Source organism: Chlamydotis macqueenii, chromosome 6 (genome assembly GCF_036417535.1).
Source record: "Chlamydotis macqueenii isolate bChlMac1 chromosome 6, bChlMac1.mat, whole genome shotgun sequence".
In the NCBI taxonomy this organism is placed as follows: domain Eukaryota; kingdom Metazoa; phylum Chordata; class Aves; order Otidiformes; family Otididae; genus Chlamydotis; species Chlamydotis macqueenii.
The window spans coordinates 6,920,994-6,934,709 of record NC_141561.1 but is presented as its reverse complement, the minus strand read 5'-3'; the positions used below and the strand labels follow the sequence as shown (position 1 = coordinate 6,934,709).

At 40.6% G+C, this 13,716-nt stretch overlaps 1 protein-coding gene across 1 annotated transcript in view; it reads left to right on the top strand.

Annotated features, from left to right (window-relative positions):
* THSD7B (thrombospondin type 1 domain containing 7B) overlaps positions 1–13,716 on the top strand; it is a 260,791-nt gene that overhangs the window by 45,956 nt on the left and 201,119 nt on the right. The window contains exon 2 of the mRNA XM_086750826.1: positions 5,907–6,702. Within this exon, the coding sequence (XP_086606952.1) occupies positions 5,907–6,702 (796 nt within the window). The remainder of the gene's footprint in view (positions 1–5,906; positions 6,703–13,716) is intronic.

The following is a 13,716-nucleotide window of genomic DNA, read 5'->3' as shown; positions in this document are numbered from 1 at the left end:
AAACAGCAGTGTTCATTACATTTTGCTGCATAATGTCTTTCTTGCTGGAGTGTGTCTTGAGTGTTACCATGTGTAGATAATAAGGAAAAAAACCTGAAATGTGAAATTGGAACAAGCTGCTGCATGGCTGTAAGTCACTAAACCTCACTTTTATTCAGATCTAAAATAAGATGAATAAGCAAGCTGCTGAATTACTCATTTGTGTAGGTCATGAAAGTTTAAAAAAGTGCTGCAGGTATTTAAAATTAATCCCAGGAATCAGAGGAATTTTATATGCCCTGTGTGACACATTGCAAATAGCACAATAGTCTTTTATTTTGTATAGCATCTTTTATATGAACTATAGTAGGAAGTATTTTACTGAATTGCTGTTAATAATAAATAGCAAAATAATGGAGACAGTTAAGCTCAGGCAAGGAAGAAAAGCTGTATTTTGACTGAGATGTGACAGTAGATGCAGGGGAGGCTACAGGAGGGCTCCTCCAGAAAGCAGAGGAGCAGGCAGGTTTGCTCACAACAGCTATACTAACACTGCTTGGTAATATAAAATACCCAAATGTAGCAGGTCTGGTATCCTAGACTCTGTACGGAGCTGATCCCAAAGATTTTAGTCTGTTCGGTCTGCAAGGGAAGATGTGACTGGGCTGAGTACTCTGACATGGAGAGAGCATGGTGTGCAAATGGTACAGCTTCCATCAGCAAAGAAAGATCTTTGTCTGAATAATTAGAAATATTTTTCTTGGCATAATGTGAATGTCTTTGCATTGTGCTGAAAAAAATAGTATTGAGAAAATATGTGGTAGTTCATATGATCTTTAACAGTTTGGTTCATAATAAATAAATATACATCCAAGTCTCATTAAAAATACATAATTCTCATAAAATTACATAAATCTTCTTAAAAAGTTTCATTAAAAAACCAATTCTGAGGAAATAAATTCAGTGGAACTTACTTTTCACCACTCTTACTAATAGTTAAGATTAATTGGTCGTAATGCCGTTAGGAATAAAGCTCATGTGTTGTCTGAGTGAGTTATCTCACAGAATGCGTTGGAGCTTTCCATTCCATATGAACATACTCTGGTGGAAGGATGCTGGAGTGACATCCAGCGTGGTTATATGACATGTCAAGGAGAAGTATTAAATTAAAGTGGACACTGTGGTGATCTTCTGGAGTTACGGTCACGTCTGTTGGAGCTGTTCCTCAGCCAGGCATTGATGAAGTTGTATGTCTCTGTTATGGTATTTGTGGATCTTTTTCTAAAAATTAGTGGATTCTGTTTAAAACCAAATTGTTAAACTTTAGAACAATTGCTACTAAATTTGTTACCTAAACTGAAAAATAAAGTTAAAAAGTGTAGAAATTAGGAGGACTATTCCAGTGATTGTCCATTAATTTTTTCAGTGCACCTTCACTGTTTAATGTATTGGGTGTGACTTGGTGAATATCTATTACCTGTTTGAAATAAATCACTAACGCGGTGCTCTATTTAACTGATTGCTGATCTTGTCCTAAATGTGCAAATTAGAGCATAGCTAATTGGGACAGCATAATTGTGGAAGATGCTTATTGTTGGATGAATTCTCAGATGGTGAAATTGTTGCAATTAAGCTAAATGTCACATTAAACAGAGCATAATTATTGTAGCAATCCTTATTAAGCAATAACGTAGTTATTAAGCAGCTCTTATTGGGATTCCTGTTTTAGCTTTGATGTTTAGTGGTGTTTCATTTTGTCTGTAATACGTAATTACTGTCTGAATAGCCAGCTTGCTTTGTGCTCGTGTGACCTCTGTGTCAAAGAGCAGATGTCACTGTGTCCTTTCAGACATAATTATTGCGTAATTGTCGGGAGGTCTTGCAGGCAGGAAAGGCAAGTCAGTGCACACTACATCAAATAAACAATTGCAGTGTTATTGCATGCTTTTAATGGGATTAGAGAAGCTGTACGGGATAATAGTAGGGTACTCTTTCTGCCTGATAAAAGATGGCAAACAGAACAATCTGTAGTTTTTCTTTATTAGATTGACTCGATTTATGAATCCCTTTCATGCAATTATTACTTGTGGTGTTATAGAAGTCTTAGAAGAGACAATAGGATGTCTTTGTTTGCAGCTTTCAATAAAGACATCCCACTGTGTCTTACAATTTTTGTGCTAGTCATGCAAGTTTTGCTTGACTTCTTATTTTTGGAAAGAATTATTAGGTTGCATTTCGCTTTGGTTGACTAATGGACTGGTACTCTGCAGATCTCAGTGGTATTTTTTTAGTGAAAATTTTTTTTTTTGACATCCTAGTGGACAAAGCCTTACGTTCAGTTAGATGCTCCTTTACAGGGTAATCCAGGTCAGAAAGGACCATAGGAGGTCATCTGGTTGAACCTCCTGCTCAGAGCAGGTTCAACACTGCATTCACACCAAGTTCCTCAGGGCTTTGGTCAGATCTTGAAAACCTCCAAGGATGATGTTATGCTGTCCCTCAGGACAGCCTGTTCCAGGGATTATCCTTGTAGTTACAAATTCTTCCCTTTTATCCAGCTGGGAACTCCCCTGTTGCAACATACATCCACTGCCTCTCATTCTCCCACTTGTGTCCTGCTGTGATGAGATCAAACGTCCATCCAGTATCTGATTAGGTTACGATGATTAGGAGACAGACGATATCTATCCTTCATCTTTCTGTACTTTCTACAGACAGATCACTCTGAGATTTTATTAATTTTGTTTAGTCTTCTGCTATAATTACCAGTGACCTCCCATTCCAGATTGGGAGTCATAAGGCGTCTTTCTGAAGTTCTGGCTTTTGATGCCTAAATTCCAGTGGGTTTTTAATAAAATGTAGTTAATATTGTTATTCACATTGTGCTGAGATGTTTCTTTTAATTAACTCTGATCTATTTCAAGGAAAGCATAAGCTTCTCATGATTCTTCTAAAAATAATTAAATTCAAATTACGAAGCAGACTATTGACTAGGAAGTATTTACATCCTTCTCCTCATTTAAGCTACTAAACAGGATATTTAACTAAGCAATGAAACATTGTGGATAAATTTGCTATTGTGTTCTGAAGAGATCATCAGGAAGTGAAAAAAAAATCTATAGTAATGAAATTTGCATCAGATTTTTAACCTTATTTTTCATGCTTTTTTTTTTGATAAGCCAAGAGCAGGCTATGTTTTTAGTGTGTCTGCCAGAGAATAATTGCAAATTGTGATGTGTCTAACGATAGTGTAATTACTTATGAGTCTTTGCTTACTTTTGGGGGGGGGGGTAATTTTTCATTCTAAATTCACATCCGACATTAAACAACGGCCACTTCTTGCTAAGGCTTCTCTATTCTATTAATGCAGTGATTGGTAAATCTGCAGCTATTATATAAGGAGTTCATGAGCAGCACCCAGAAATGTATAAAAAGTACAAATGAGATGAGTTCTGTGAGTAGTGAAAGAGCAGTCATAGGTCTGGTGAGTGTAATTTGGCCAGTCCTCTGCTACAACTGCTTGGTATCACTCCATGGGGTTTTTAAATGCTATTTTTAATGCTGTTTGCTATCCAAAGAAATAAGTAGTAAATACTTAAGTGGTGTAATGTGTTTCAAGCTCCTGTTGCTTAGTAAAATACTGTTATACTCTATACTGAAGCGAAACAATATTACTCTTGAATTTTTGCTTTAAAAACAAGCTAGTGAAACCCAAACTTTTCCTGTACCGAAACTTCTACGTCTCAAAAAATTAAACTGCCTTTGCTGAACTGCTTTGGAGAAATCAGTGCTGAAATAAGCTCAGGATACGGTTGCTTTGCAATGTTTTGTCTTTGTGCCTAGGTACTTTCCTCTGTTAATAAAAAGCCACATAGTACTCAGGGTTTGAATTGTGAATACTGTTTTTAGTAAGATGACAGTATATTCATAATATGATGTCTGATTTTGAATCTTGTTGGCAGTTGTATAAGAATATTCAAGGTGAAGTATCTAGGATGAACATTTAAATTGTCAGTGGACCTCTTCATGTAACTGAACTTCAAAAGCATATTTAAAGATTCATTTTTTTGAGTATTCATTGAATTCTGTTGGAAGCCTGTCGTCCGTGTAGTACAGCTTGTAGAGCACGGTACAGTTTGATGCTGCCTTTTCCCATTCGAGATACGTGTCATAACTGAGTCCTTACCTTGGGCTGGTATCTTTTGGTGTGAAGTAGAGGCGTGAAAGGGACAAAGACTTTTCACATAGCCTGAAGGATTCAACAAAACTGGAGCTGTCTAAACCCTGACGGCTCTGAAAACCCCTCTTGCCCCTTGCCTGTCCACTGTGGGAGAAGGTGCCAGACCGCGGGCAGCACTCCAGTCCTTGCCTGGAGGATGAGGGAGGAGGAGCCCCTGCGGAAGGGACACAGCAAGAGCGTGGGATGTGTTGCAGGAGAAGCTTGGCTGTATCCATTTCCTGCATACTTTTTCTCCTTTATTAACAATGATTTTATTTTATTTATTTATTTTTTTAATTACACAATGTCACGCCCCTGGCTCTGGAGGGTTAATTCCTCTATTCATAAAGAAAGAACAACAGAATTGCCATCAGTTGGATCAAGTACCTGGTATTATAATTGCAGTCATTATGGACTGGTTTTGGTCTTTATGTGTGTGTTTGGTTTTGTAGTGTAAGCATATCACTGCTGGTGTTTTTAAAATTAGTTTTAAAAAGCTTGACTGGAGTCGCATTTCTTAATATAAATTGACCTATTTATTGCAAGTTCATTTTCTGCCTTGAAAAAATACAAAACATAGGGTAGTTGCAGTGTATTTTCAAGTGAGAATTATATATACAATGTTTGTACTGAGCAAAATGGCTCTGTTATGAGGTATTGGAAAGTTTTTAAACTTAGGAACAAGATGAGACTCCCTTGAGATGTGATCATCAAAATCCCTTTAATATGTCAAGGTTTGGCTCGAGTGCTTTTCTCTGCCTTTTCTATTCGGTTTGCAGCAATTTTGTACTTTATAGCCCTCAGATTACTTTTTTGACTTGGTGGATTTTTCTTGGATAATATTGACACAGAGAAGTCTTTCTGTTTAGCCTTCTATTATTATGTTCACTTGCAAATCCTCAAGATTCATATGATTACATACATATGTTCTTGTGCTCCAGAACTAAAAATGACGTCGCTGGGTTTAATTTTTGTTTAATTTCTCTTCCTGAATGACTAGCTTTACCACATCTTATAGTGCCTTGTCCTGCAAATGGAAACGACTTGGGGTGATTAAGACATCGATGCACGTGAGGTGCCTTCTCCGCTACTGGGGCTCTGCTCTCAGAGCAGCCCCTCGCGGGACCTATCCTGCGGTACATATGCTATCGTATCAAGTAACTTCCTCCGCTTTGAACTCCTGTTAAGAGTATGTTCTTATTTTCATAGTATTTATCACCATTTTATCACCACCGATGATGATTCAGCTGCTTCCCAGTGCAGTTTATTCCACTGACTAATTGCTCTATTCAGACTGTTTTATCTAACTTGACTTTCTTTTCCTATTAGATTACTGTTCCTTTATGATCATTTTAATATTCATTTGTACAAGTGAAATTAAATATTCGTATTTCCTTAGGCTTTGGGATGGATTTTACTGCTACAGAAATGTGCCTGACCTGCCTTTAATTTGAGATGTTGTGGGGCATTGGAAGGTACCATTTTTTACCCCCAAATTTCTCTGAGTGGTTGATGTCGAGTGATGGGAGTACACTGGGAAAAGAAAGGTCTTTCAACCTTTAGGAAGCATTTAATCAATTTTGGCGACCAGCTGGTAGATATTTATCTTTTAATACACGACAGGGTATGGTTTGGATGCTACTGGTCATCAGGATGGATCCATGGCAGAGGCATTGCATGGCATTTCTCAGCACCCCCTCTTTTGCAGGTCACTGGGGCCGGTGCGTAGGTGACTGCGGCTCAGGGGGCGTTCGGAGTCGGGCCGTCTGGTGCACCCACGTGGAGGGCTGGACAACGTACCACGCAAACTGCGACCAGAAAGACAAACCCGAAAGCCAGAGGAGGTGCTTCAGAATCTGTGACTGGCACCTGGAGCTGTTCGAGTGGGAGGTTTCGCGATGGGACACGTGCCGGCTCGTCCCCTTTGCTGGCGGTGAAGTGGGAGCCGAGGCTTGTGTCACCGCACAGCACGGGCTGCAGCGCCGGACTGTCCGTTGCCTCCAGAAGCTGAACAGAACCATTGTTGCCAACGAAATATGTGAGTATTTCACGCCGCAGCCGCCTGCTGAGCAAGCCTGCCTGATGCCCTGCCCACGGGACTGCGTTGTATCCGAGTTCTCCAACTGGTCTGAGTGTGGCACAGGCTGTGCCAAGAATTTGCAGCACCGGACACGGGCGGTCATCGCTCCCCCTCTCTATGGGGGTGCACCGTGCCCGAATTTGACTGAATCCAGAGCCTGTGGTACTTCCCTGTGTCCATCCGGGGAGGAGGAGCACACCTACAGCCTCCAAGTGGGGTCTTGGGATGAGTGCCGGCTGCCCCATCCTAAAGACATCACCTTGGCAGAGAGGACTATGCCGGATTTTGGTTTGGACTCTGGAGACCGGAGCACGACTGGACTTCAAGCCTATAAACCCCACCACCGTCCTGGGGAGGTGGAGATCGGTTACCAAACCAGGCAGGTCAGGTGTGTAAGGAGCGATGGAAAAACTGCAGCACTGAGGTAAGGGTGCTTTGTCTTTTATTTTGTCCCCAGTGGACTTGTTTTACAGAGCGCTTGCTCTGCGTGGCAGCACCACAGCAAATGTGCTCCCATTCTGGAGTTTTAAATGCAAATTTCTAAGTGTTTTCTTTATGGTCTTTTATTTTTTATTTAATTCCCTGCTTGAAAAGAGAGCGTATGCTGAATATTTTGCATACTTCTACGATTTGTGGCCATTTAATTCATTTTACGTTTTTTTTAAAATAATTCTCTTTTTTTTTTTCTTTTGTTGTTTTGAGGAAACATTGAGGAACTGGAATTATATATCGCTTTGTACTGTTCTTGGGCCATGGCTGTGGGAGAGGGAGGTTTCATTCTCAGTCATGTACCGCATATATTTGTCAGAAGAGGCTAAAATTGCACCAGCTTAAACTCCTTCATTCTACAGATCAGCACTGGATAAAATAAATCCGAAAAGTTTGGCCTTGCAAATTTACTGGAAGGTCTTTCTTGGAAGAATAGATCAGTCAGCAAACCTGTGATTGTTGTCCTTCTTACTGAGGAGTCTTCCCGTCTGGGTGTACCTCTTGGATGCTGATCCTGGATATGTCATTTGCTTTTCTTTCTAACAGTTTCTCTTAGTCTGCGTAGGTTGCTTTGCTGTAATTCAAATGTGAAGGTTAAAGTAATCTGCGACAAATAATGGAAAGATTTATTCTCTCAATTTCTTGCGTTTAAATTTAGGCTATCTAAGCTCTGCCGTTTGACTTCAGGTTGGGTTTGGGCAGGCGCCAGGAGCTATAGATGACTGAGAAATTGATTCAGTTCTGAGAAAGTCAAGATTTCTGGAGAACTTAGTGTCCTGTTTTTCAAGGATATTAGAAGTTCTTGAAAAATCCTGCTCTTGAATTTTGCAGGAATCAGTCTGTTTCTCAGTCACCTCTAGCTCCCGGCACCTGCACGAACTCCACTGGCAGAGAGAAGGGGTTATTTTACATCCAATCCTCCAGCCCTGTTAATGTCTGCGGTGGTTTTGCACACATACTGAGGTGAAAATATACATTCTAGCCTTTTTCTGACCCCCTCCTATTACACCTGTCGCGAAGTTTGGGGTTTTTTTATTGGTTGGAAAAAAGTCAAGCTTTGTGAACTGTTCCAGCAGTTTCTAACATCTTGACTTTATTACTTGTCTCTAAATCTATGCTGATTCTAAATATACAGATTTTATGCTCGCGTAGCTGCTTGACTTTAATGGAGTCACTTGTGATTTATGCTGCCGTGGGACCGGCAGCAGGTTTATGTCTGCTGACACTTGTTAGCTGTTCTTCTTGTATCTCATTCCTCATCAGAGGCTCTGGGAAGAGGATCCTGACTTTGTTAAAATTTCACTCGCTCTGCCCTCACACGCTCACTGCTGTATTTGCTGAAAGAATGGGGAATGTAAGACGCTCTTTTTATAAACATTTTCTCTTTGTTGTGCTGCTGTGTGAAGTTATACATTGGATTTCTGGATGGCGGTGCAGAAGGTCCTGGGAGCTTTAGTTTTAGTGACTCTACCCCTGATTGAGCTATCTTCTTCCTTACTTCTTTCTGGGGTTTTTTTGCTGATCTAGCCCTCTTTTTGATAGCGTACAGCTCCATTAGCCACCTCCTGGCAGACTTTTTCTGCTGAGGCCGGGTCTTAAATTTACTGCAGAGAGCTGAGCCTGACTCATCCCTTACTGTAATTCCAAATACAAGAAGAAAGCCCATTGATTGAGTAGAAGACAAAAGGTCGTGTCATTTCACAGTGTCCAGATAGTCACCCTTTTCATTTCTCTTTTTGAACCTAAAATCCAAACCTAAAAATCCAGCCTAAAAGCCAACCCGTGTTTAATTCCAGGGCTGGAGTGTCAATGGTATCAAATAACCCTGACAACATCTCCCTTTAAGGATCCTCTGTTAACGTCCTCCTCATTTTGTTGTGCAGCATATTTGCTGCCATTCTTCTGAAGGGTGGACCTGGTTTTGCAGATGTTGCTTTACAAGCGCGATGCTATTTTGGCGACTGATAAAGGAGAGGAACCGTATTTGCATAACCCTGTAGCAGGGTTTGGCGGGCAGCCAAGCGTCTACTGGAAAATTGGAAAGAAGTGCCTTATTTGGTGCTTTTTCATTTTTCTCTCCAAGGTGTCCTATTTTGACTAACACCGGTGAGTCAGTACCAATGAGAGATACAAATTAAATATCTGGAAAACTTAGACAAGAGAGAGAAATATCCCAAGATGTGCTGTAGCGGCGGGCTCCGAGCTCCAGGACTTTGCCACCTCCTTGCCTCCCGCCGCTGCCTGATTCTTGCAGGAAGGCGATGGATAACAGGAGTGGTCAGCTAACCACCCCTGACACGTCGAAGGCCACGTGAGGAGAGGAACCGTATGCTCATCTTGCCTTCTAGTTTATAATGCAATGGCAAAGATGCCTAATTTGTTATCAAAGTTGTTTAATTTACTGGCGTCTAATCTCAGGGCTGGTGAGTAGCAGCCATCGTGTGCGCTGATGGGAGAGGATATTGGGCACGCTCCTCGGCGTGAAAGAACAATCTTTTGCCACAAATTGGATTTTGCTGGGCTTGAGTGCAAGCTGGTTTTTAAAGACTAAAAGATTGAACACATTCACTTCTTACAGATGTCAGATTACTGGCAGGAGATTCATTTTGGCCTCGTCGCTAACAAGTTTGAGATTGATGGGAATTGCAGATGGGCATCCTTTCTCTTGTGAAATAGGTAGCAGCGATGGGAAATGTGCCTGATATTTGTTTTCAGTTTTTTACTGATGCTTAAGTTATGCAATTGAACCTTGCAAACAGAATCCTCTGGTTTTACAGTGAACCATCAGGTAGGAGCTGACGGATGCTTTGCATTATAAGGAAAATATTCTTTTCATTTAAATAATTGGTCCTATGAAGATCTGTGTGTTTGTATCAGCCTTAAAGGTGCAAGCAAAGATCCTAGGAATTTTAAAGGCAAAAACTGTAAAACAGGAATTACTTGGAGAGGAGCACAAGTGCCTGGAAGATTGGATGTGCTGTATCAGGGAAACAGAGCTGGAGAAGGTTTTTGATGAAATGCTTTTTCAGTTTGGAGGTTCTACATTTGTCTAAATTAAAGGCAAAGGGAGAAAGGAAGAGGAAAGGGAGGGACACGCCTTTTGAAAATACTTGAAATGAAGACGATTGAACAGCAGAACATCAATAGGCCTCGAGACAGGTCCGTTTCTGCTCAGAAACAATTTTGGTGCAGAAACTTCATATTTGTGAAAATGAAAGGAATAACATCAAAATAGAAGGATTTTATGGGTTTGATTTGAAGCTTTTAAAAACTGTGTTTTAAAAAACTGGACATTTTTTTTTCCCATTCTGTTTCAGAGAGAAGTCAGGTTTCCTTCTATTTCAGGAAAAAAGTTTTAGTTTTGTGTTAAATCTCATATCCAGTAACAAATTCAAACATAAGCACTTCCATACATTTAAAAAAAATTATCAGAAAAAAGTTGCAAGAAATGTATGTGCTAGAACTTCTGCTCTTTTTGGTTTTCTGTCTTGTCGCAGTTGTAAAAATCTACTGAATAGCGAGACAAAGGCACTTGTGTTCCTTTTTTTTTTTTTTTTTTTAAGTTATTTAGGTTAGACACTAAATTGTAATTTAGTGGAATGAGTGCCCATAGCTAGACATTGAAATCCTAAGTAAATTTAACCTGATTTTCTAACCTGATGTGTGCTCACTAAGCATAGTGAGAAGTTAAAGTCAGGAGCAAACAATTTTAGGGGTTTTTTATTATTTGGATTAGGAGTGTTTTAGGTACATATTTCTTAAACTCTTCATTCTACATATAAGATGCGAAGAATGATATAATAGAGTTGAATCTGGGTTTCTGTTTACTTTGCCTTTGTAAGTGAAAATTCAGGTCAAACTCGGTCAAGGAATAACCCATCCATCAAGGCTGAGCTAGAGCAGCATTCGGCTCTTTAGTTTGCCTCTGTAATTTGAATTTCCATTATCTGTTTTCTAGTGGATTGCACTTAGCCACTCTGCTGTTGTACGTTTTTAGGAAAAATTACGTGCAGTTCCTGGTGTTGACAAAATTTTGCAGTCTGGAGGTGGAAACACTGTGCTGTAAGATGCTATTTGGTGGTTATGATTCTGACCCCAGAGAGGAGATGTGTGTTCAGATTCCCTCCCAGCAGATGTAGGAACTGAGCATTGGTGCTCAAGCTTGGACACAAATCCCTGAGCTGTTGGATAAGAAGGAGATTTTATTTTCTAGTATATATATATTTTTTTAAGTTTTGTCTCTCATTTTGTTTACTTTTATTAAAAACGCACAAAGCGAATGAACAGTGACCGCTTTTTTTTTTTTTCCTTTTCGATAAGAGTGACACTTTTAGAAACAGAAGATCTGCTGCGTTATGTTTTGCAGACACCAAAACTTAGACATCTAAGACACTGGAACCCTATGTTTATTTGGATGATAGGACTCCCAGTTCTCTTTCCCTTTGGTCAGTTGTATGGCAGGCAAATACTCCTCATCTGCCTTTCCACCATGCTGCAGAATGGGCTTGTGTTTCTTCTGCCAAAGAGGCCTCTGCTGCACAGATTGAATATATGGTATCGCTGGTATCCAGAATAGCCCTGGCAGCCCTTGAGGACCCTAAAATACAATTTGCATGCTAGAAAGTATGCCTGTTGGCATTGATTGCCAGTTTCCTAAGGGATAGAAGTATTTGGATGCTGTTAGAGGCATGGCAAGACTGTGTCCATCGTTAGACCCTAATATCATTAACAAAGTGCAAAGAGGAGCTAGTGTTTATTCCAGCAGGCTGTAAGGTTGGGTCATTGATTACAGAATAGGAGGTGACGTTAGAAAAAGGGGAAAAAAATGAAAATGTGATTTTATCAGTGTAGCTTAGCTCACTTCAGGGTTCTCTTGTATTCTACTATGTGGATTTGAGCATGCGTTCCCCAACCACGCTTGGCACTCCACAGGAGCCTGCCTGAGCTGCTGGGGGGGAGCCTGGCTGCTGGAGCGGTACCCTGTCCTCCTGGTGTGATGCCTTCCGTACCAGCAGCCTGGGCTTGGTGGTAGCCTCTTAATGTGTCAGAAATTATTTTGGAGAGGATCCTTTCAGCATAAGTTCAACAACAACCACCTGTCTCATCCTCTAATGTAAGGAAATGTGACCACCTTTCATTTTAAATGCATTGATAAAGTTGGTAAAGGAAACCAAGGCTCGTTTCTGTGCTGTGCCTAACCCAATTTAACAATCCTGGAGGGTTTTGCTCCTTTTTCCTGCTGATAGACATATTTCCATTAATTTCCTTGCAGTAGATGTGGTGATTGTGTGACTCATAAGGCATACAGCATGGATGCACCGGGCTGTTGGAAAAGATACTATTTTTTGGTGAGTTACTTTTTGTCCTGAACAGAAAGCTGTGTGGTTCAGCTTGGGGGTGCACAATTTCTGTATCTTGTGGGGCAGAGATGGAGGAGAGCGTGGCTGGAGGTGGAGAAGACAGTTACACAGGGGGACGTGGAGCTGTGCGGGAGTGGGGCAGCTTTTCCTCCTCCTCTTCTTCCTTTTCTGCTCGTAGCTGCAGGGCTATGTGAGTGTAAAAGAGGTATGAGTAGGTTTCCTTTGGTTTAGTGATTTTTTTTTTTTCTTTTTTTTTTTTTAATATATGTGGTTTATTGCCTTTCAGTACACAGGACAGTAAGAGGGCTCTCTGCCACTTGAGCGAGTTAGGCTGTGCTGCTGCTGCCTGCTAACTAACTGATCCATCTCACACCGCAGGCGGTGTAACGTGGGTTGGGAAACAATTCCTGTAGTTTTACAGGATCAATCCAAGCGTGTAACACAGAAAAAAGCATCAGTCACATAAGTACCCTTGTCTATCACAGTTACCAGATTGACTGCCAAGAAGATCCAACCTGATACATTGATATGTGGGAAGTTAGTTTAAAAACAGGGCTTAGGTACTATTTCCAGTTCCCAAGACCTCCTTCCTCTCCCTGCCAGTTTGGGTACAGCCTCAGCAGCGCAAATACACATCTGATTTGCAGGCTCAGATCAGCGGGCGTCTCGCACGTCTGGGCTTTATCTGTGTTAGATTGTCTTAAATACATCTGCAACATGAAAGGCTGTGTCTGAATTTCATGCAAAAGCGTGTTTTTACATTTGTCTTTGTGTTGCTCAGTGTCACAATTAATCTGACTTTGAGGCTCTGAATGAGTAGGTACAAGTTAATTAGGTTTGCTTTTTGTTAGGCGGTGGCGTGTAATTCTCCCTCAAAAACATTACTCGAGCAGGAGGATGGAAATTGCCAGCTCCACCTCTAGTTCACCTTGAGGTCAACAAAGTTAGCTCTTTAGCCTGTTATAGTAGGAGCGGTGGAGGGATTTTCAGGGAAAGAAACAACTATTCAGTCTTTGCGTACTCCAAAGGCTTTTGCAAATAGCAAGGATGATTGCTGGGCAGAGATGTCTTTTGCAGACAGAGCATCGGAATAGATTTGGATCCATTACGAGAGGTATTGTAGGTATTGTCTTGCTAAGAATCAGGGATAGCAATATCAATTTTAAAGATGACCCGAAGGGAGACTTTTAAAGGCTTCATTTTGTTTGGTATTTCGGTAAAGATCATCTTAAATCTCCTTGGCGGTGGCGCAACTGCAAGAATGGATTTGGATTTTTGTCCTGGTATCTGAATGCGAAGTTCTGATCACTCTTTAAAATGTGACATTAGTTACCCTCCATGCTTTGTTCTTAGATAAGCTCTAGTTTTCTAGTACAATCAGTTAGGACAGAGATTTGTACATGCTACGGTTTTATCTACTCAAAATCAGGAATTCTTGTTTCTTGTTAATGTTGTGGCATAGATGGCTTACCTGATAATGGTTGAAAAAGCATGAAAAGGGAAATAAAGTTACCATTCATATGACTCCATCTAACTTAAAGTTCCAAACAAGACTCAAAATCACTAGGTTAATAATTACAGATATAATG